The 25,058-nt window shown below is 45.5% G+C and overlaps 1 protein-coding gene across 1 annotated transcript in view; it reads right to left on the bottom strand.

Annotated features, from left to right (window-relative positions):
- LOC122941666 (sec1 family domain-containing protein 2-like) overlaps positions 1 to 25,058 on the bottom strand; it is a 554,683-nt gene that overhangs the window by 47,631 nt on the left and 481,994 nt on the right. The window contains exon 7 of the mRNA XM_044299083.1: positions 18,545 to 18,679. Coding sequence (XP_044155018.1) covers positions 18,545 to 18,679 — 135 coding nt within the window. The remainder of the gene's footprint in view (positions 1 to 18,544; positions 18,680 to 25,058) is intronic.

A 25,058-nucleotide genomic window follows, 5' to 3' on the forward strand; every position in this document is an offset into this window, starting at 1 on the left:
TAGCAGAGAATCAGGCTTCACGTCACCCACCACTGTAAGAGTCAATTTTCATAAATTTAGGCCCAGAACCCAGGCAGAGGAGAAAGGTCCCGTAACAGACAATCTGGCTTCATGTCAGCAGAGAATCAGTCTTCATATCATAGCAGAGAATCAGGCTTCACGTCACCCACCACTGTAAGAGTCAATTTTCATAAATTTAGGCCCAGAACCCAGGCAGAGGAGAAAGGTCCCGTAACAGACAATCTGGCTTCATGTCAGCAGAGAATCAGTCTTCATATCATAGCAGAGAATCAGGCTTCACGTCACCCACCACTGTAAGAGTCAATTTTCATAAATTTAGGCCCAGAACCCAGGTAGAGGAGAAAGGTCCCGTAACAGACAATCTGGCTTCATGACAGCAGAGAATCAGTCTGCATGTCATAGCAGAGAATCAGGCTTCACGTCAGCCACCACTGCAACAGTCCATTGTCATAAATTTAGGCCCAGCACCCAGGCAGAGGAGAGAGGTCCCGTAACAGAGGATCTGGCTTCATGTCAGCAGAGAATCAGTCTGCATGTCATAGCAGAGAATGAGGCTTCACGTCAGCCACCACTGCAACAGTCCATTGGCATATATTTAGGCCCAGCACACACACAGGCAGAGGAGAGAGGTCCCGTAACAGACAATCTGGCTTCATGTCAGCAGAGAATTAGTCTGCATGTCATAGCAGAGAATGAGGCTTCACGTCACCCACCACTGCAACAGTCCATTGGCATATATTCAGGCCCAGCACCCAGGCAGAGGAGAGAGGTCCCGTAACAGAGGATCTGGCTTCATGTCAGCAGAGAATCAGTCTGCATGTCATAGCAGAGAATCAGGCTTCACGTCAGCCACCACTGCAACAGTCCATTGTCATAAATTTAGGCCCAGCACCCAGGCAGAGGAGAGAGGTCCCGTAACAGAGGATCTGGCTTCATGTCAGCAGAGAATCAGTCTGCATGTCATAGCAGAGAATCAGGCTTCACGTCAGCCACCACTGCAACAGTCCATTGTCATAAATTTAGGCCCAGCACCCAGGCAGAGGAGAGAGGTCCCGTAACAGACAATCTGGCTTCATGTCAGCAGAGAATTAGTCTGCATGTCATAGCAGAGAATCAGGCTTCATGTCAGCCACCACTGCAACAGTCCATTGGCATATATTTAGGCCTAGCACACAGGCAGAGGAGAGGTTCATTCAACTTTGGGTAGCATCGCAATATAATGGTAAAATGAAAATAAAAATAGGATTGAATGAGGAAGTGCCCTGGAGTCCAATAATATATGGTTATGGGGAGGTAGTTAATGTCTAATCTGGACAAGGGACGGACAGGTCCTGTGGGATCCATGCCTGGTTCATTTTTATGAACGTCAGCTTGTCCACATTGGCTGTAGACAGGCGGCTGCGTTTGTCTGTAATGACGCCCCCTGCCGTGCTGAATACACGTTCAGACAAAACGCTGGCTGCCGGGCAGGCCAGCACCTCCAAGGCATAAAAGGCTAGCTCTGGCCACGTGGACAATTTAGAGACCCAGAAGTTGAATGGGGCCGAACCATCAGTCAGTACGTGGAGGGGTGTGCACACGTACTGTTCCACCATGTTAGTGAAATGTTGCCTCCTGCTAACACGTTGCGTATCAGGTGGTGGTGCAGTTAGCTGTGGCGTGTTGACAAAAGTTTTCCACATCTCTGCCATGCTAACCCTGCCCTCAGAGGAGCTGGCCGTGACACAGCTGCCTTGGCGACCTCTTGCTCCTCCTCTGCCTTGGCCTTGGGCTTCCACTTGTTCCCCTGTGACATTTGGGAATGCTCTCAGTAGCGCGTCTACCAACGTGCGCTTGTACTCGCGCATCTTCCTATCACGCTCCAGTGCAGGAAGTAAGGTGGGCACATTGTCTTTGTAGCGTGGATCCAGCAGGGTGGCAACCCAGTAGTCCGCACAGGTTAAAATGTGGGCAACTCTGCTGTCGTTGCGCAGGCACTGCAGCATGTAGTCGCTCATGTGTGCCAGGCTGCCCAGGGGTAAGGACAAGCTGTCCTCTGTGGGAGGCGTATCGTCATCGTCCTGCCTTTCCCCCCAGCCACGCACCAGTGATGGACCCGAGCTGCGTTGGGTGCCACCCCGCTGTGACCATGCTTCATCCTCATCCTCCTCCACCTCCTCCTCATCCTCGTCCTCCTCGTCCTCCAGTAGTGGGCCCTGGCTGGCCACATTTGTACCTGGCCTCTGCTGTTGCAAAAAACCTCCCTCTGAGTCACTTCGAAGAGACTGGCCTGAAAGTGCTAAAAATGACCCCTCTTCCTCATCCTCCTCCTCCTCCTCCTGGGCCACCTCCTGTTCCATCATCGCCCTAAGTGTTTTCTCAAGGAGACATAGAAGTGGTATTGTAACGCTGATAACGGTGTCATCGCCACTGGCCATGTTGGTGGAGTACTCGAAACAGCGCAACAGGGCACACAGGTCTCGCATGGAGGCCCAGTCATTGGTGGTGAAGTGGTGCTGTTCTGTAGTGCGACTGACCCGTGCGTGCTGCAGCTGAAACTCCACTATGGCCTGCTGCTGCTCGCACAGTCTGTCCAGCATGTGCAAGGTGGAGTTCCACCTGGTGGGCACGTCGCATATGAGGCGGTGAGCGGGAAGGCCGAAGTTACGCTGTAGCGCAGACAGGCGAGCAGCGGCAGGATGTGAACGCCGGAAGCGCGAACAGACGGCCCGCACTTTATGCAGCAGCTCTGACATGTCGGGGTAGTTGTGAATGAACTTCTGCACCACCAAATTCAGCACATGCGCCAAGCAAGGGATGTGCGTCAAATTGGCTAGTCCCAGAGCTGCAACGAGATTTCGCCCATTATCACACACCACCAGGCCGGGCTTGAGGCTCACCGGCAGCAACCACTCGTCGGTCTGTTGTTCAATACCCCGCCACAACTCCTGTGCGGTGTGGGGCCTGTCCCCCAAACATATGAGTTTCAGAATGGCCTGCTGACGTTTACCCCGGGCTGTGCTGAAGTTGGTGGTGAAGGTGTGTGGCTGACTGGATGAGCAGGTGGAAGAAGAGGAGGAGGAAGCCGAGAAGGAGGAGGTGGCAACAGGAGGCAAAGAATGTTGCCCTGCGATCCTTGGCGGCGGCAGGACGTGCGCCAAACAGCTCTCCGCCTGGGGCCCAGCTGCCACTACATTTACCCAGTGTGCAGTTAGGGAGATATAGCGTCCCTGGCCGTGCTTACTGGTCCACGTATCTGTGGTTAGGTGGACCTTGCTACAGATGGCGTTGCGCAGTGCACACTTGATTTTATCGGATACTTGGTTGTGCAGGGAAGGCACGGCTCTCTTGGAGAAGTAGTGCCGGCTGGGAACAACATACTGTGGGACAGCAAGCGACATGAGCTGTTTGAAGCTGTCTGTGTCCACCAGCCTAAATGACAGCATTTCATAGGCCAGTAGTTTAGAAATGCTGGCATTCAGGGCCAGGGATCGAGGGTGGCTAGGTGGGAATTTACGCTTTCTATCAAATGTTTGTGAGATGGAGAGCTGAACGCTGGCGTGTGACATGGTTGAGACGCTTGGTGACGGAGGTGGTGGTGGTGGTGTTGGTGGTACATCCCCTGTTTGCTGGGCGGCAGGTGCCAACGTTCCTCCAGAGGCGGAGGAAGAGGCCGAGGCGGCAGCAGCAGAATAGGCCGAGGCGGCAGCAGCAGAAGAGGTAGCAGGGGGAGCCTGAGTGACTTCCTTGGTTTTAAGGTGTTTACTCCACTGCAGTTCATGCTTTGCATGCAGGTGCCTGGTCATGCAGGTTGTGCTCAGGTTCAGAACGTTAATGCCTCGCTTCAGGCTCTGATGGCACAGCGTGCAAACCACTCGGGTCTTGTCGTCAGCACATTGTTTGAAGAAGTGCCATGCCAGGGAACTCCTTGAAGCTGCCTTTGGGGTGCTCGGTCCCAGATGGCGGCGGTCAGTAGCAGGCGGAGTCTCTTGGCGGCGGGTGTTCTGCTTTTGCCCACTGCTCCCTCTTTTGCTACGCTGTTGGCTCGGTCTCACCACTGCCTCTTCCTCCGAACTGTGAAAGTCAGTGGCACGACCTTCATTCCATGTGGGGTCTAGGACCTCATCGTCCCCTGCATCGTCTTCCACCCAGTCTTGATCCCTGACCTCCTGTTCAGTCTGCACACTGCAGAAAGACGCAGCAGTTGGCACCTGTGTTTCGTCATCATCAGAGACATGCTGAGGTGGTATTCCCATGTCCTCATCATCAGGAAACATAAGTGGTTGTGCGTCAGTGCATTCTATGTCTTTCACCGCTGGGGAAGGGCTAGGTGGATGCCCTTGGGAAACCCTGCCAGCGGAGTCTTCAAACAGCATAAGAGACTGCTGCATAACTTGAGGCTGAGACAGTTTCCCTGGTATGCATGGGGGTGATGTGACAGACTGATGGGGTTGGTTTTCAGGCGCCATCTGTGCGCTTTCTGCAGAAGACTGGGTGGGAGATAATGTGAACGTGCTGGATCCACTGTCGGCCACCCAATTGACTAATGCCTGTACCTGCTCAGGCCTTACCATCCTTAGAACGGCATTGGGCCCCACCATATATCGCTGTAAATTCTGGCGGCTACTGGGACCTGAGGTAGTTGGTACACTAGGACGTGTGGATGTGGCAGAACGGCCACGTCCTCTCCCAGCACCAGAGGGTCCACTAACACCACCACGACCATGTCCACGTCCGCGTCCCTTACTAGATGTTTTTCTCATTGTTATGGTTCACCACAACAACAAATATATTATTTGGCCCAATGTATTGTATTCAAATTCAGCGGGATATAAATTTGAGGCCTAGTATTTAGGCGCTGGGTGACCGGTATGGATTTAGTGACAGAATTAGACTTGGAAATGCACAGAAGCGTGTGTGTGAAGTTATTCTGAATGACCCAATGTGCACCTTGAATATTATATACCCTTTTTGGGATAGATTTCAAATAGCTCTGATATAGCAGGAACCACTAAATTATGAAATTGCTAAATTGGGAATTGTACTTCAACCCAGAACAAAAAATGTGCTTTGACGGGCACTAAATAACTTTCCCAGCTACAACAGGACAGCGGTAACGAGAGATTTAGAGGGATTTAAATTTGAGGCCTAGTATTTAGGCGCTGGGTGACAGGTATGGGTTTAGTGACAGAATTAGACTTGGAAATACACAGTAGCGGGTGTGTGTGAAGTTATTCTGAATGACCCAATGTGCACCTTCAATATTATATACCCTTTTTGGGATAGATTTCAAATAGCTCTGATATAGCAGGAACCACTAAATTATGAAATTGCTAAATTGGGAATTGTACTTCAACCCAGAACAAAAAATGTGCTTTGACGGACACTAAATATCTTGCCCAGCAACAACAGTACAGCGGTAACGAGAGATTTAGCGGGATATAAATTTGAGGCCTAGTATTTAGGCGCTGGGTCACCGGTATGGATTTAGTGACAGAATTAGACTTGGAAATGCACAGAAGCGTGTGTGTGAAGTTATTCTGAATGACCCTATGTGCACCTTCAATATTATATACCCTTTTAGGGATAGATTTCAAATAGCTCTGATATAGCAGAAACCACTAAATTATGAAATTGCTAAATTGGGAATTGTACTTCAACCCAGAACAAAAAATGTGCTTTGACGGACACTAAATATCTTGCCCAGCAACAACAGTACAGCGGTGGGTAACGAGAGATTTAGAGGGATTTAAATTTGAGGCCTAGTATTTAGGCGCTGGGTCACCGGTATGGATTTAGTGACAGAATTAGACTTGGAAATGCACAGAAGCGTGTGTGTGAAGTTATTCTGAATGACCCTATGTGCACCTTCAATATTATATACCCTTTTAGGGATAGATTTCAAATAGCTCTGATATAGCAGAAACCACTAAATTATGAAATTGCTAAATTGGGAATTGTACTTCAACCCAGAACAAAAAATGTGCTTTGACGGACACTAAATATCTTGCCCAGCAACAACAGTACAGCGGTAACGAGAGATTTAGAGGGATTTAAATTTGAGGCCTAGTATTTAGGCGCTGGGTGACAGGTATGGGTTTAGTGACAGAATTAGACTTGGAAATACACAGTAGCGGGTGTGTGTGAAGTTATTCTGAATGACCCTATGTGCACCTTCAATATTATATACCCTTTTAGGGATAGATTTCAAATAGCTCTGATATAGCAGAAACCACTAAATTATGAAATTGCTAAATTGGGAATTGTACTTCAACCCAGAACAAAAAATGTGCTTTGACGGACACTAAATATCTTGCCCAGCAACAACAGTACAGCGGTGGGTAACGAGAGATTTAGAGGGATTTAAATTTGAGGCCTAGTATTTAGGCGCTGGGTCACCGGTATGGATTTAGTGACAGAATTAGACTTGGAAATGCACAGAAGCGTGTGTGTGAAGTTATTCTGAATGACCCAATGTGCACCTTCAATATTATATACCCTTTTAGGGATAGATTTCAAATAGCTCTGATATAGCAGAAACCACTAAATTATGAAATTGCTAAATTGGGAATTGTACTTCAACCCAGAACAAAAAATGTGCTTTGACGGACACTAAATATCTTGCCCAGCAACAACAGTACAGCGGTAACGAGAGATTTAGAGGGATTTAAATTTGAGGCCTAGTATTTAGGCGCTGGGTGACAGGTATGGGTTTAGTGACAGAATTAGACTTGGAAATACACAGTAGCGGGTGTGTGTGAAGTTATTCTGAATGACCCAATGTGCACCTTCAATATTATATACCCTTTTAGGGATAGATTCCAAATAGCTCTGATATAGCAGGAACCACTAAATTATGAAATTGCTAAATTGGGAATTGTACTTCAACCCAGAACAAAAAATGTGCTTTGACGGACACTAAATATCTTGCCCAGCAACAACAGTACAGCGGTAACGAGAGATTTAGAGGGATTTAAATTTGAGGCCTAGTATTTAGGCGCTGGGTGACAGGTATGGGTTTAGTGACAGAATTAGACTTGGAAATACACAGTAGCGGGTGTGTGTGAAGTTATTCTGAATGACCCAATGTGCACCTTCAATATTATATACCCTTTTTGGGATAGATTTCAAATAGCTCTGATATAGCAGGAACCACTAAATTATGAAATTGCTAAATTGGGAATTGTATTTCAACCCAGAACAAGAAATGTGCTTGAACGGACACTAAATAACTCGCCCAGCTACAGCACTAGGGACAGATTTAGCTGGATATAAATTTGAGGCCTAGTATTTAGGCGCTGGGTGACCGGTATGGATTTAGTGACAGAATTAGACTGGGATATGGCCAAAAAATAAACAGACTATTGCTGGTTAAATGCACTTGGTGTGACAGCTTCACCCTGATGTAGGCTTTAGCCAAAAAACAACCACACCATTGAGGGTTAAATGCACTTGGTGACAGGCGCAGCTTGCCCCTGATTTTGTATATGGCCAAAAAATGAACAGACTATTGCTGGTTAAATGCACTTGGTGTGACAGCTTCACCCTGATGTAGGCTTTAGCCAAAAAACAACCACACCATTGAGGGTTAAATGCACTTGGTGACAGGCGCAGCTTGCCCCTGATTTTGTATATGGCCAAAAAATGAACAGACTATTGCTGGTTAAATGCACTTGGTGTCACAGCTTCACCCTGATGTAGGCTTTAGCCAAAAAACAACCACACCATTGAGGGTTAAATGCACTTGGTGACAGGCGCAGCTTGCCCCTGATTTTGTATATGGCCAAAAAATGAACAGACTATTGCTGGTTAAATGCACTTGGTGTGACAGCTTCACCCTGATGTAGGCTTTAGCCAAAAAACAACCACACCATTGAGGGTTAAATGCACTTGGTCGCAGCTTGTGCTGGCGCACCACAAGACACAAAATGGCCGCCGATCACCCCAGAAAAATGAGACTGACAAACGGTCTGTGCAGCCTAAAAACAGTGAGCAATTGAGGATCAGCAGCTCAATGATCCACAGCTGCAGATCGATCAGTTAATCAAGTCCTTTGGAGGAGTTAATCTGCCTAATCTCGCCCTACTGTCGCAGCCGCAACCTCTCCCTACGCTAATCAGAGCAGAGTGACGGGCGGCGCTATGTGACTCCAGCTTAAATAGAGGCTGGGTCACATGGTGCTCTGGCCAATCACAGCCATGCCAATAGTAGGCATGGCTGTGATGGCCTCTTGGGGCAAGTAGTATGACGCTTGTTGATTGGCTGCTTTGCAGCCTTTCAAAAAGCGCCAAGAAAGCGTCACAAAAGCGCCAAGAAAGCGACGAACACCGAACCCGAACCCGGACTTTTACGAAAATGTCCGGGTTCGGGTCCGTGTCACGGACACCCCAAAATTCGGTACGAACCCGAACTATACAGTTCGAGTTCGCTCATCCCTACTAATGAGTCAACCAGTTAACCCAAGGAGTGGTTCAAGTTATGTCACCTTATCCTAAGAAGACCCCACTCATGTGAACCTGAGCGCACTGTGTAGGACTGAGGTCATCAATGCTGATTGCGACGAGTTTCTGAGGCCAGAACCACAAAGAACAGAAAATTTCCAGACCACTGGCCTCTACATAACTTTGGCGCATCCAGTGCCTAAACCGGCCCATCCCCTTCCGCTCACATCACGCCCCCCTTTTTTAGGCCTGGAGGGAGAGGGGAAGAAGTCGCAGATTCTGCCGCACTATGGCGTGCGACAGAATCTGTGCCAGGTACGTGCCACAAAATTGGCGTATATTTGTTTATAAATGACCCCCTATGTTCATTGTGCTGTCTGTCTTTATTGAAGGCATATAATGAGCAATCCTAACAGGGACACCAACAATGTGTCTCATTTTTTAAGTCTAATTTAATCGGAATAAAGACTGTAATATTTCCTTGCCAAGATCACTCTTTTAGACTGAAGCACACAGACTCGGCCACGTGAGTCTGCAAGGCGAAATGAGCAGTTACCACGTGTACAAAAGCAAGACGCTCGTATCTAGATGGAGTCAGAATGAACACATACTATCCTCCTACGTCTGATAAACCTTGATAATAGTTCACTAAGCACTTCCTCAGCTGCTGCGTCTGTCACAACACTGCGCCTTCTCCATCTCTGGGAATGTGATTAGCAATGGTTATTCTCAGCCTCTTCTACAGCGCTGTAACACATGCAGCGACATGTGCTCGCGAGTCAGCTACTCACACGCGTGACACAGGGACGGGAGAAGATTCTGGACACCGTCACAACCAAACGTGCAATGAGAAAATATACGACATGAGCTATGAATTGATTTTGGAGTTCTAAAATCTGGTCTTAACCCTATCATGACTGGTATGCAAGAGCAAAATTTCATCTTTTAGAATGCTTAATGATGTTTTTTTTTGTATTTTATTATTTATTTTTAATTTTTATTTTCAGATCACATACAGCATACTTATTATTTAAAGGGGTTGTCTGAGATCATAAGTAGTGTTGAGAGAATCAAAGTTAATTAAGGGGAATTCGATCTGAATTTCAGGAACAATTTGATTTACCACAAATCAGAATTTCCTGGCATTTCGTGGTAACAAATCAATTTCCCCTGAAATGGCAGTAAAAAACAAACAAACATACTCACCTCATCCATTTGATCACAGAGAGGCCGCCTCAGCCATCTTGATTGAAGAAAACACGGCAATACTTGTGCACGCTGATGTGTGATGTCCTCACATCAGTGTGTGCGAGAATTGACGTGTTTTCCTCAACCAAGATGACCGCAATGGCCTCTCCGTGATCAAATGGTTGAGGCGAGTATGTATTTTTGTTTTTGTTTTAACCCGATTAACCCCCGATAGGCTGAATGTGACTCACAGATGGCACGATCCGCATGGAATGCGCCTATCACGATCGGCGTGACTATCACATACGTGACACAGAGGGAGGGAAAGAGGAAGGCCCTGCCCAAGTGAGAGGGAAGGTGGTGACCCCTGACTCACCTTGCGGCTGGCACCTGGCTGCCCTGACGTCCCTAGACGGGTTCCTCACCCGTACGCCGATCACGTGCCTAAAACCCTGGCTTTCCCTAAGATGAGCCCTAGATAGTGAACAGGGCGGTGGGAACACTAGTCCGCACCACTAGCTCTAAAGGAAAACACCAAGGGGAGGACAGACAATACAGACTAAACATATAATCCCAGGTGGGCGACAACAGGAGACAACAAAAAGCCCAACAGGGATCCGGAGGGTAGCACTCTGGAACAACAACCAGGATTCACAGTTCCAGTGGGTCAGTATAGAAGTCCAGGCAGGAAGCTCTATAACTGGCAACTAGAGAAGTGTGAGAGGAGAATATAAGGAGGTTGGGAGTGGCAGACAAGAAACAGCTGAGGAGGAGAAGCTACGGATCCCTGAGTGAGACAAAAAGGATTGCAAGGCAAACACAGAAAACAATCACTAAGAAACAACGTGATCTTTAGACATAGAGCGCGCAGCCACCCGCTGCGACTTCCTGACCCCGGGTATAACGGAGTCAGACGTGGCTCTTGACACCCTCGTGACAGTACCCCCCCTTTCACGAGGGGCCTCCGGACACTCAGGACCAGGTCTCTCAGGATGAGAGGCATGGAAAGCCTGAATTAACCTGTTGGCGTTTACCTCTGACGCTGGAACCCACATTCTTTCCTCGGGACCGTAACCCCTCCAATGCACCAGATACTGAAGAGAGCGGCGGACCCGACGAGAATCAACAATTCTGGATATTTGAAACTCCAGATTACCATCCACAATAACAGGAGGAGGTGGCAGCGGTGATGGTTCTAGAGGTGGAACATACTTCTTGAGTAACGACTTATGGAAGACGTTATGGATCTTAAAAGTCTGAGGTAGCTCCAGGCGAAAAGCCACAGGGTTAATGACGGCTACTATTTTATAAGGACCAATGAACCCAGGGCCCAGTTTCCAAGAGGGAACCTTCAACTTAATATTCCTAGTAGACAACCACACATAGTCATTCACTCCTAGGTCCGGACCTGGCGACCGTTTCTTATCGGCCATGCATTTATATTTACCACTCATATTTTTCAAGTTAGCTTGCACCTTCTGCCATACCGATGAAAGAGATGAAGAAAACCGTTCCTCTTCGGGAACCCCAGAAGACCCCCCCTCTTTGAAAGTACAAAATTGGGGATGAAAACCGTATGCACAAGAAATGGTGACTTGCCAGTGGATTCCTGACAGCGATTATTTATGGCAAACTCGGCTAACGGTAAATATGATGACCACACCTCTTGGTTTTCAGACACAAAACACCTTAAATATGTTTCTAGGTTTTGGTTGGTACGCTCAGTCTGTCCATTCGACTGAGGATGGAAAGCTGAGGAAAAGGACAAGTGTACCCCCAAACGGGAACAAAAAACTTTCCAAAACTTAGAAATAAACTGGGTTCCCCAAACCGAAACCACATCGGAAGGGACCCCGTGAAGCTTCACGATTTCACTGATAAACACCTGAGCAAGAGTCTTAGCATTAGGAAGTGCGGGTAGCGCAATAAAGTGTACCATTTTGCTAAACCTGTCTACTACTACCAAGATAACTGTTTTACCCGCAGACAACGGTAAGTCAGTGATGAAATCCATTGACAGATGTGTCCATGGCCTATTGGGGATGAAAAGTGGCAATAAAGACCCTGCTGGACGTGTATGAGAGACTTTCGCGCGTGCACAAGTAGAACAAGTAGACACGAAATCCATTACATCCTGACGCAACCTTGGCCACCAAAAACGACGAGACAATAGCTCCAAGGTTGCTTTACTACCCGGGTGCCCAGCAAGTGCCGAATTATGATGTTCCTTTAATAATTCAAGACGCAGGTTTAACGGTCCAAACAATTTCTCTGAGGGGCAAGAGGCCGGGGCGTCTCCCTGGGCCTCTAACACCTTTCCCTCTAGAACAGAGTGTACAGCAGGTTTTTGTGATCCGTAATCACCGTGACGGGGTGGATTGCTCCCTCTAAGAAGTGACGCCACTCTTCAAACGCCAGTTTAATTGCCAACAGTTCCCTATTTCCAATATCATAGTTCTTTTCTGCTGTAGATAACTTTTTGGAAAAGAAAGCGCAAGGACGCCATTTGCCAGGAGACGGACCCTGAGACAATACAGCCCCCACTCCCACCTCTGACGCATCTACTTCAACAATAAAAGGCTGGGAGACATCAGGTTGAATTAGAACAGGTGCCGAGGTAAATCTCTCTTTTAGAGAGGAAAATGCAATTTTAGCGGCGTCAGACCATTTAGAAAAATCAGTCCCCTTCCTAGTCATGTCAGTAAGGGGTTTAACAATCACTGAATAATTTTTAATGAACTTTCTATAGAAATTTGCGAAACCCAAAAACCGTTGTAGAGCTTTAAGGTTCTCAGGAAGATCCCAATCTAAAATTGCCTGGACCTTCCTAGGATCCATACGGAAATCTGAAGCAGATAATAGATATCCCAGGAACTGTATTTCCTGAACGGCGAAGACACATTTGTCAATTTTCGCATATAATTTATTCGTCCGTAGGACCTGCAGTACTTGCCTGACATGTACTTCATGTGTTTTCAGATCAGTCGAATAAATTAAGATATCATCTAGGTATATGACTACAAACCTGCCGATGAGATGACTAAAAATATCATTAACGAAATGTTGGAAGACAGCAGGGGCATTGGTCAGACCGAAAGGCATGACTAAATTTTCATAATGCCCCTCAGGGGTGTTAAAAGCTGTCTTCCACTCATCCCCTTCCTTGATACGAATCAGATTGTAGGCCCCCCTAAGATCAAGTTTGGAGAACCACCTAGCACCCGCAATCTGATTAAAAAGGTCAGGAATGAGAGGAAGAGGGTATGGGTCTCGGATGGTTATCCGGTTTAGCTCACGGAAATCTAGGCAAGGACGCAGGCCCCCATCTTTCTTTTTAACAAAGAAAAACCCTGCAGCCACGGGTGAAGAAGAGGGTCTGATGTGTCCCTTAGCCAGACTCTCGGAGATATAATCTTTCATGGCTTGTCTCTCGGGACCCGAAAGATTATACAACCTGGACTTGGGTAATTTTGCACCGGGAATCAGGTTAACCGGGCAATCATAAGGACGATGAGGTGGTAGCTTCTGACAACCCTTTTCAGAAAAAACGTCCTCAAAGTCCGAAATAAATGTAGGTAGGGAAGCTATGGAGGCGATTAAGCAATTGTTATTTAAGCAATTCTCTCTGCAATGCTCACTCCACTCCAATATCTCCCTGGCCTGCCAATCCACCACTGGATTGTGCGCTACCAACCAGGGAAGACCCAATACCACAGGAGAGGGAAGGCCCTCCAGAACGTAACATGAAAGACACTCATTATGGTGGTCCCCTACCCGAAGGTGTACGTTATGGACAATGTGAGTGAGGTTTCTCTGAGACAGAGGAGCAGAATCAATAGCGAATATGGGAATAGGTCTCTGCAGCGTACAGAGAGACAAACCCATAGTGTGGGCAAAATGGGCATCTATCAAATTTACCCCTGCTCCACTGTCTAGAAAAAAAGAAATAGACTCCGTCTTAACACCAAAAACAATAACCGCTGGCAACACAAATTGAGAAGTGTGAGAGGAGAATATAAGGAGGTTGGGAGTGGCAGACAAGAAACAGCTGAGGAGGAGAAGCTACGGATCCCTGAGTGAGACAAAAAGGATTGCAAGGCAAACACAGAAAACAATCACTAAGAAACAACGTGATCTTTAGACATAGAGCGCGCAGCCACCCGCTGCGACTTCCTGACCCCGGGTATAACGGAGTCAGACGTGGCTCTTGACACCCTCGTGACAGCGCCTGCTCCAAACAATAGAATGTGATTAGTTACAAAGTAATTCAACAATGTCTTTTGTTATTTTATACCTTGAACTGCTTTTTCTGCAATTTTTTTATGATCTAGGACAGTGATGGTAAACCTTTTACAGACCAAGTGCCCAATCTGCATCCCAAAACCCACTTTATCGCAAAGTGCCAACACGGCAATGTAACCTGAATACTACAGTCCAATTTAGTATATCCTCCATGTACTTTATCATTTAGCTATAATATCCTGCCTACATTAAACGAACTGCCTGTGCTGATGAATGGCAGGAAAAGTCTGAGGCATATTGGTACACCATAGACTTTATCCAGGGTGCGGGTGCCCACAGAGAGGGCTCTGAGTGCCGCCTCTGGCACCTGTGCCATGGGTTCGCCACCACTGATCTAGGACAACCCGTTTAAATTGGAGTAGATAACAATTCATTTTGTGGACCTCATTAATGGCAAAATGTCAGAAACAGAGGGGGAAAAACTACAGTTTTTCTAAATTTTCTAATTTGTCCTATTTTTTTCAAATATTGTGAGCACAATGGGAACAGGGACTGGTGTGATAGATAACAAGCCTGTACAACACAGTTAGAAATATGTGTTCATGGTGTAACCTATGACAATGCTCAGAACAAAAACCCTATTTTAGTTTTAAATGCATGGCAGCAGAGGTAAGTAGAGAACACATTACCTATAAGTTCCTGCTGACACCATATACAGTGATCTAATGGTAACAGCCAGTGGTGTATATAAAGTAGTACGGGCCCCATAGCAAGGATGAAACCAGGCCCCCCACACAGGATAGAAGGGTTTTCAACCCCCAGTAGAGGAGGAGATAATCCCAACTACGACTGGGCCCCCTCTTTCCCTGGGCCCCATAGCAGTCGCATGGTTAGCCGCTATGGTAGTTATGCCCCTGGTAACAGCCCATTAAAAAAGGAACTTGTCACCATGACAATGCAATGTAAGCTACAGGCAACATGTTATAGAGCAGGAGGAGCTGAGCAGGGTGATAGATAGATGTATAGGAAAAGATTTAGTAAAACTTGTAACTAAGCCTAGTTGCACACTAGCCCTATACATCCGGCAGGGAACAGCCTGGCAGATGTCTTTGCACTCCAGCATTGCCCCACTAACTTTAATGGGGACCGGCGGAGATCCGGCCACATTCCGGCAAATATGCAGATATGCATACCGGTTCTCTGCCGCTAATATGAAACAAGCCTTATTCATCTAAATCTCTGCTCATTCTGAGCTAAGGAGTCATATGGGAAGTCCTATTGAGTGACAACCTTCACTTTGTAAGTGTGCATACACAGATAGCTGTCGGTCCCCAATCAGACCTGCCCACATGACCCCTTAGCTCAGAATTATCAGGGACTTAAATGAATAAAATTCAAATTATACAAAACATTTTCCTGCAAAACTATATACTATATATTAATTTGCTCAGCTCCTCCTGTTCTATAACATGCAGCCTGTAGAGTGCATTGCATTTCATGATGAAATGTGTTATGACCAGTGGGTGAGAACCCGCTGCCCCACGTGACCAACTCCCTCTGAGGACGATGTCTGAGCACACCCCTCGTTTTTCACATGATACCTCTGATGGTGAGGTGAGACTTTCCCAAGGGGTTACCAGGTGCTACCTCAGAGGGGAATTGGAACATGAGGGAATCGGGACCAGAGTGTGAACCCACTGGACTGACCTCCAGGTGACAATACACCCAGTGGATGCTGGGAGGCCAGAGGCTGATTAGATGGAGGCGTAGTCAGGGTACGAAGTCAGAAGTTAGGGCAAAGTCAATAAATGTAGATAAGGGTCAGGGCAGATGGCAATCAGGCAAAGTCCATAATACGTAGTCCAAAGTCTGATACACAGAATGACAAGAACCAACAGAACACCTTCGCTCAAACAGGAAACTAAACAAGCTAGGAACCTAAGTGGCACAACTAGAACTGACTGGCCCCCCCACTTCCCCCAACTTCATTGCAACCCCCACTCCTACAGCTAATCAAGATCTCTCTTTCAGACCAGGCCTGGCAGCCACTCTGTGCATTTTCTACACGTATATACTGTATGTCATGTCACTGTATATAATGTAGATATATAATAATGTTGAGGGGTCCTTGACAATAAAATCTTGTAGTCTTCCTCTCAGATGGGACCCTTCTGAGTTTGGGCAAGTAGCAGCTACTTTCCCTACTACCACTATAGCTACACCCCTGGCTTGGGGTATCTGCTGCAGTGGCGGCCCTTAGGATGTCTCCTTTGCCAACAGCCTAGGCAGAGAGGTTCTGCGTTGTGTCTGGGTGTTTGGGTGAATGACGACGAACTAGAATGACAGGGAGAGGTGCACAGAGGAGAACCACCCCAAAGACAGATCGTCTGAATATAAGAATGACACGTAGTGTTCCATTCTGTACTGCAAGTGAAATTGGATGTCACATCCCAAACCAGTGTCTAGCACCACAAACCATAAGTAGGTGTTTGCACAACAATGGACTACAAGCCAGACATCCAGCTACAGGTGGTCCATTGACCTAACGCCACCACTCTCAAAGGCTATCAGGGTTCACAGTAAGATGCAATAGAGGTCTGTCCTTAAGTGATGAATCCTACTTTTATCTTGGATGTAATGATAGCCGGAGATTGGTTTGGACACCATATGGGCAATGCCATAAAAAGGCCTTCACAAGGGAATGTCACATCTATCCTACTCCCGGGAGTATGGTGTGGGACGGCATAATCTACCATAGTCATAACCCTCAATTTTTCAGGTACACTAACAGCTTGGCATGCGATGATTTGGTCATGGAACCAGTGGTACAGCCATTTCTCCAAAGTGTCCCAGGAAATGTTTTTCAGCAGGACAAGGCCGGGCCAAATTTTGCTCATGCGACTATGAGCAGCCTGCATGGGCTAAATGTGCTACCATGGCCTGTAGCATCTCTGGACTTTGAACAGAGACTTTGGACCCACTGAACAGATCTGGGACGTCAATTGCAAAAGGAGATGCTACCAGCGGATCTTGATGATTTACATGCCCAAGTGCATTCAGCGTGGCAGAACACTCCTCAGACAACTATTAATAACCTCATTGATAGCATGCCAAGACGTGTAAGTGTGTGTATTTCTTATGCTTGGTACTGAATAAATCGAGATATTCTGAATATTTTGTTTCCATTTTTTATCATTTGCATATCATTAACATGTCTATCAATCCTGCAATTTCTATAATTCCACAATTTATTGAGGAGTGTACAATTCCAATGCCAGTAAATGTGTTAGTCTACACCCCTTTATGCTATCTCCCTTTCTTTACATATATCTGTAAAGAATAAATCAGGGCAACTGGACGTACTGTAGATTTCTTAAAAACGTTTCACTCGTTCTCCCAACAAGCTTTCTCAGTAGGTGATAAAGACACCCAGAAAAAGGTGTCAAGACAGCATTGTATGTGGCAGACAATAGATGTCTAACCCCCCCCCCCCACCACCACCTCTATTCAAGCTTGGCTTCTCCATTTTTACGTAGATGGCCTCCTTCACGCCTCGTTTGTACCAATCGGCCTCCTTATCCAAAACACGTACTTGACTGTCTTCAAAGGTGTGACCTGTTCCTTTTAGATGTAAGTACATGGCTGAATCTTGACCAGAGGTTTTGGCTCTTCTATGGTGAGCCATAAGCTGATGTAGTTGTAGTTTATTTACATAGCTATCATTTAGAAAGAAAAGATGGCCATGTGTGCATGTGAGTTATTTGCAGTGTAATATCTCCACTTAAAGCATACCTCTGGGGAAAATGAAAACGTCACAGTGCTCTTAGATTCTCATGTGGATGTTTCCCTTTAATCAGAAAGTTATCATTCTCTATAATTCTCTATGGTGGAGCTGCCGCCGAGCATTGGCCACGGTTTCTATAGTCTTGCTACCGTGAATTAGATTTGCCACGCTTCACCTTTCTCCAGTTATTACACCCCCACATGCTGCTTAAATCAGTGCTGAGGCTGCTGTAATCACAGGACTTGATTAAAGGGTTCCCTTATATATTTAAAACTTAGCCTGATTCCAGTACATTATATAAAACAAAAAATTATCCTATGCTCACCCTTTCCTCCTGCAATGTACCTCCCATTCTCCTCCCATACACAAGACTGCAGCAGTGACAGGTACATGGAAAGTGACCACTACAGCCTATGACTGGTCTCATCAGTGTATGGCACAAGACTGCTGAGGCCAGTGACAGGCAGTAGCAGTCATGTGCCCTATAGCCTAATATCACTGCTGCAGTCTTGTATACAAAGAATGTAGGTGATATCAGTCAGGTGGAAGTAGAGAACTCCAGTAAGTCATATCTTCTCCTTCTCTGCCCTATATGAAATGAAAGTAGTTAAGGGTACTGCAGCTTCATCCCATTAAAGTGAATGGGATGAATTTACAATACATCGTAATGCAGCTACTAAGTAGATGCTGTGCAAGTAGAAGGACCGAGGCTGGACCACAAGCTGCGGCTCCTTCATGTGATAAGCAGTGGTGCTATGAGGGGGTGCCTAAGAAGTTTATAGCTGGGTCACTGGAGGTACTGCATGCTTTAATCGCAGTGACTACACAGAAATATTACAACATACTCAAAGCAATGTTTTTGATAAATTAGGTACTTAATCACACCAACCTTCATAAACATGCTGAATCCTGTCTTGAGGAGATCAGTGAGTCCTGAAGACATATGCTCAATATCTGTAGGTTCGATATGATCAGGATGAAATATTTCTTCTACAATCTGTTTCAGTAAAGGCTTGTATAAGGCCTGTGAAAAGTAGGTTAAAATTCTTAAGAAATGGTTGAAAACACCCACACTATCAACCATGCTATCTGCTGGAAGTAAAATAAATTATTTATAAAATAGACAAAGATTAATGCCAGAGAAAGCCAGTTTGATGGCTACCAAAACGTTTTTAAGTCCTGTTGCTCTGACTCATTACTACTGATATACCATGACCTGGATGAATGAGAACCTTCACAGACAGACTGACAAATATATAATCAGCAATGACATGGCAGGGCCAGATGACATAAAGACCAAATCCGACAATATCATGGAATAATTGTCACGGCTGATCACACACAGTCAACAGAGAAAGGTAGGTAAAACATGAAAGAAAACTCCAGTGAATACCTGCACTATGGGAAAAGACAACACAGTAGCCATGGATCCATCTCACTGTATGTAAAAAATATGCTGGAGGTGGTGTCATGGTTCCTCAGGGAAAATTTAGAGTTCATACTATCCTAGGTACTTTAGTGACGTTCCCCACTGATGTCCATACAGTTTAGTTGACCGCTAAAAACACTCCCTACACCATTATTCTTACTCCATTTTACTAAAAAACCCACTGAAGTTAGGTCCTCCTGATTTATTAAGAAGCGTACACCTCTATAAACCAGGCGTTCCTTTTGGCAATCCATGGAAAACAATATCAGTGTTCTGCTAACAAGGTTAATGTCATTGATGAGCTTAGAAATTATCTCTCCTACTCACACCAGAACCATAGAACTCACCTGCACACAGGGGTTGTCCAATCATTGAATACAATGTTCATAATATAGATTGTCACCAATATGAAAAATGTTTGCCATTTAGCTGTTAAATGATTTAGTGAAGAACTGTAACATTTACTTATATAAAATGCTGCCACCTGGTGGTCAAAGTGCATAGAAGTGTCCATCTACTGATCTGAGTGCTGCTGGTCACATATGCTCAGTCTCTCTCCCCACAGCCAAGTATATGCACAGCAACCAATAACATTAGCCTTCTGGGAGGACTCCTTCAGCATAGGAAGAAGAGAACATAGTGTCAGCTGCCAGAGGGAGAAGGAGACAGATTCTGTCCAGAGCTCACCACCAGCAGCACCAAGGGGAACAAGGAAATAAAAATGATGAAGTTTTGTGCCACAAACACTACAAATAACTTTAAACACATTTAATAGACATCTGTCAGCAGATTTGTACCTATGGAACTGGATGACCTGTCACATGTGTACTTGGCAGCTGAAGGCATGTGTGTTGGACCCATGTTCACATGTGCCCACACTGCTGAAAAAAATGATGTTTTACTATATGCTAATGAGCCTCTAGGAGCAACAGAGGCGTCCCCATTCCTCTTTTCTCTCTGCAACTGCCGAGCCTTCTGAACTTTGACTGACAGGGCCAGGCGTGATAATGTTTTCACTGCCTGGTCCTGTCAATCAAAGTGCAGAGAGAGCAGAGCCTCTAGGTGTAATGGCAATGCCCCAATGCTCCGAGAGGCTCATTTGCATATATTAAAACATAATTTTCTCAGTAATGTGGGCACATACAGTATGAACATGGGACCAACAAGATGCCTTCAGCTGCCAAGCGGGTAACAGGTCAGCCAATTTCATAGGTACAAATCTGCTGAAAGATGCCGTTTAAGCTCCTAAAATCTCATAAGCAAGTTGTAAACATTGTTGATGACCATGCGCACACCTTTATGTCCATAGCCTAGGACTCTTCTGAAGTTACTCCAACAGCAGCAATAATTTCAGTACACTACAGTAGACTCCACATTCACTGATACATTTAGGATGTGGTGGAGCAACTAAAGCCACTTTTCCACTGCATGGTACCATCTCTACACTACTCAGTTTAGGTACAGGTAATTTGTTTTCTACTGCAGATGCGATGCCCCCTCAATGCAGCTGGTAACAGTCTAGTGAAGATCTCTAGGGCCAACTACTAGTCTGCTCTATTGTCATGTGACCTCATGGCAACAATTTGGCATGCTTGAACCCCCCCCAGATCAGGTACTAAAAAGACAATTTTCCACTGTATGCTACCAGCTCTACTCTACTCTATTCTGTTTTGGCACCTGGTGGTTTATTTTCCACTCTGGATATGGTACCCCCTCAATGTGGCTGGTGTGTGGTGAAGATTCTCCCAGTCCAATCACTAGTCAGTAGTGTGGTCTTGTGACTTAATGGAACCAACTTTACTTACTTGGAACCCCCTCAGATAGGGTACCCAAAAATTACCAGAAATTATTTTCAACTTTGTCCTAGTGGGAAAAATAAAAAAACAGCGTAGAGTTCCTTGTTAAATACATGAAAAAATTCCAGCTCTTCCGATGCCAATGGGGTTTTACACAGTACTAAAGTCATATGTAATATGTACCTATATACCTGAAAATGTCTGTTTTCTAAAAACTGTGGGCCAAGTAGTATTGACCAAATGTTATAGCCACCATTACCGTCATACAGTATACTCAGCAACACAGCTTCCTAATACCATTACATCATAAGCACAAAAAAATATAGAATAATTAAAATCAGGCCCCTAAATAAGACACTGTAATAAAGGTGAATTGTACAGCAACCACATATGTGCTTTTGTGGTTGGACAATACAAAATGATTTCTTTTACAGTACATTTGTCGTTCCTTTAGACTTGGTGGAGGAAATTGTGCCTTGCCGTGAACTATGAGCTACGACTCGAATATGCGTGACAGACATAAGATTGCCATAACCCTATGATCCTCCTGGTACCATTTAAAAAAAATCTTCTTCCTAGTTCATATAAATAACACAGTTTGTGTGAAAAAATGTACACGGAAAGCCGCATTCCAGTCATCCCATCAGTCTAGCAAATGACACCTACATTCGGAGGAAGCCTAAAAATGGTTATAATTGCTTGTGACTGTTTCATTTAGAGCTAATTTTCACTCAAACAAAAACAGAGTTCACAGATCCAACACATGATAATACATGCTACAACAGCGGCTAGATCAACGGAGTATTTCTTATCACTGTCTATTACAGCTCAAATAACCTTTGAATGTACATGTACCGAAGCCTACTACCCCACAGACAAGACACCTACTCATGTCTGATCAGAACATGGATTATCTACCATGAACACTACCTTATCTTATACTAAGCAACAGACTACATGTCCTCGGAGTGCTTCGAAGAACTTCTTGAGTTCTTCAGCTTTTGGCCTTTTGCTTGACCCCTATTATCCTGACCTTTTGACCATATCTTGAGTTGTGTCTCAATATTGAACAAGCACCTTTAAGCGTGGCCTTAAAATGATGTACCAATTTCTTGCCCCAAATGGTGTAGACATGCAAGTCCTTAATGGTGGTGTCCAGAAACTCATCACAAAGGTAACTGCAGACAGCATATGACTATGCTGCATATTTGTCATTGCTAATTTAGTAAAGACCCTTTTAATTGGCAAATAACTTTGTATTGCAGACTTGGCCATGGGGTTGCAGGAACTAGAGCTGAGAGGGTTTTTCTCTTGGCAAGTACAAAGCACTTGACACCTAAGCCTGGTTGGTACCATCTTTAATTATATTTATTTGTCCAAAATAAACATCTCTGCATCACCAATAATGGGAATAATTACAGGAAAAGTTATAATTAGTATTCATGGTACTTCCTCCATATTACCTACTGTTCAATAATAAACCACACATATGCTGAATAAACTGATAGATGGCCTTGAAAACCTGATCTATAGACTGAAAATATAAAAAACATGAGTTGTCCATATTTTGTTATTCACATTTGGCGGTTATCTGAGACTTTTTCTCACTTTGCTACTCTAAAGGAAACATTGGCATTCTCTCTCTTGCTTTTACTTTTGTAAGCACTTTTGCTAATAAAGCTAAACAAATTAATACATTTAGGGGGTCATTTATTAAGACTGACGATTTAGACACCGGTTAATCTCTCTGCGCTGCAGGCAGCCATGCAACATGCTTTAAGCTATGCCAGCTCCCTTGCTGGCATAGGTTAAGGCCATTTTCCACACCATAAACTGCAGCACAAATTTTGTCCCAAAAACTGCGACCTTAATACTCTGCTGGAGAGAAGGGTGTATAGGTTGGGTTTTTCTGGCAGTGTGTTTCTGGAGGACATTAACTGCGTTTGTGATTTATGCCCAATTAGCAGCCTGTGTGGAAGTGAGTGCCCGATTGTGTGAATAGAGATCGATTAACCCCTTGCAGTTCCCACATTACTTGCTGGGATGGTGCATATGCGAAACACATCAACACACTATTAATGTGTACTCCAGGTATCAAATCTCAGCTTGTGAGAGATAAATTATAAATCTTTGGTACTGAGTTAAAACCTAAAAATTAAAACCTAAAAACTATCTGCCACACCAGAATTACATTTCTGCGGTGTAAAGCCTGTATTAGACAGACAGATCAGCAAGCGATTGTCGGGAGGGAAGCGTTCCCTTTCCGGCAATTGCTTGCTTGCTATTACATGCAGTGATCTCCCCACAGCATGGAGAGGAGCGATCGCTATGCCATTGCTCACCCCCATGCTGTCTAGTGGTTTGTCAGCACAATCTGCCGCCGGCAAACGCTGATTTTTAAGCATGCTTAAAAATTGCCCGATACTCATTCATCGAGCAATCAGTGGCAGTATTACACTACAAGATGATCGCTAACGAGGATTCATGCAAATGTTTGTTAGCGATTATCAGCCAAAATATTCACCAGCCTTAAGGTTCAAAGCTGTACTCTGCCAAATAATATATACGGCAATCTGTTCTTACCAACACATCGACTGCCTGTGACGTCACTCCTCATCCCTGCAGAAGCAAATGCAATATTCAAACCTCATTCTTAAGTGAAGAGTCCATTGAGGAGCAGGAAATAGACTTGGCCTTTTCTTTATACTGTCTGAATGTCTCATGAATAAGACAATATGCAGGGAAGTATAATGGGAGATGAGGCTCATTAATACCTATAATTGCATCCTGCACTGCAGAGACGTAAGACAGGTGCCTATGGCACAGTAACAAGTTAACAATGGGATGCAAGACATTTCAGCCACACATTTTAAATGAATCACTACTCCTTTTTTCCATCTCCTCTTCCTGGGAATGAATTATCATTCACACTTTACTCCTGACAAAGACAATAGTGCATTGTGCTGCAGCAATCATTCTCAAGGAAAACACTTTCATTGAATGATTTGTCAAGAAGGGCAAAGACTAGAAGGTCCACCCTTTAACAACAGATCATATATCTTCATAGGGTTTGAAGCTCAGTTTCAGATCTCCAAATCCCCTCGATAGAGTTTTATGATAACATTCTGGCTGTCGACAATCACCACAAAGAGCCCTACTGCCCCACAACAGTCATCTGGGCAGTGCCCATTAAATAAATAGTCACAAATTCTGGTCTGTAATGACGCCCTCTGTGGCTTGATAGACGTTCCACTGCATGAATGTAGGCTGGCAGCATGCGTACTGGCTACAGGCCAAAACCTGTGTATGCCTGTTGCTTGGGGCTGCGTGCTGGCTGCGGTGCTTTGTGTGAACTGCTGCCTGTGAAGGCTTGCACTCCCCAAGTCTGCTTCTCTGTGCAGTCCTTGTCACTGTTGCCGTGTAGGCTGGCTGCAGGCTCTCTTGTGTGCTGGCTGCAGCCTTGAGTGTGAACGGGGACTGAGTTTGCATTCACTTGTGATTGTATGTTCTGTATCTTGGTTCTGATGGGGTTAACATTCCCTGGTCTGGGCCTGGGTGTGGCTTATCAGGTGCCCTCATTATCACAGCTATATCTGTCTGTGAGCTGTGGGGCTTGAGGTCAGTCTATCTTCTGCCTTGCTGGGTGTAGCCCCTTGCTGCTGACCCAGGGGATTTTTGCCATCTGCCCTTGTTTGTGGTGTCGCCTGGTAAAGCTTTGTTGTTGTTGCCTTGTCTGATCTTCTGTACCTGTCCTGTGATGATGTTCTTATCCTTGTCCATTCCTTGCATGTTCTTCTGTACCTGTTCTCTGTCTGTATCCACTCTGCTCCATGTCTAGCCTAGCATGGATAGCTTGGCAGTGCTAACTGCTTCTCATCTAGTCTGTTCCTTCTCTGTCCTGCAGTGACTGACTGCTTCTGTTCCTGTGCTTGTCCTGCCTTCATTCTCCGGAGGGAGGATCTCTAGTCCGTGTGCAGCTCTGCCTGAGACCGCCATGCTTCCATAACGCTTGGGGTCCAGGCACCTGCTTCTGTGCTGGTTCCTGTTCATCTTGTTGTCTGCTCCATGTCCTGTGTTTGCTTGGGTTCCAGTTCTGTTGTCTGTGTTTCTTGGCAGGTAGGTACCAGGTGTACCGGAACCTTCCTGGAGGTGCGACCAGTGAGCTCTTGGCCCAGTTC

Source organism: Bufo gargarizans, chromosome 1 (genome assembly GCF_014858855.1).
Source record: "Bufo gargarizans isolate SCDJY-AF-19 chromosome 1, ASM1485885v1, whole genome shotgun sequence".
Lineage (NCBI taxonomy): Eukaryota > Metazoa > Chordata > Amphibia > Anura > Bufonidae > Bufo > Bufo gargarizans.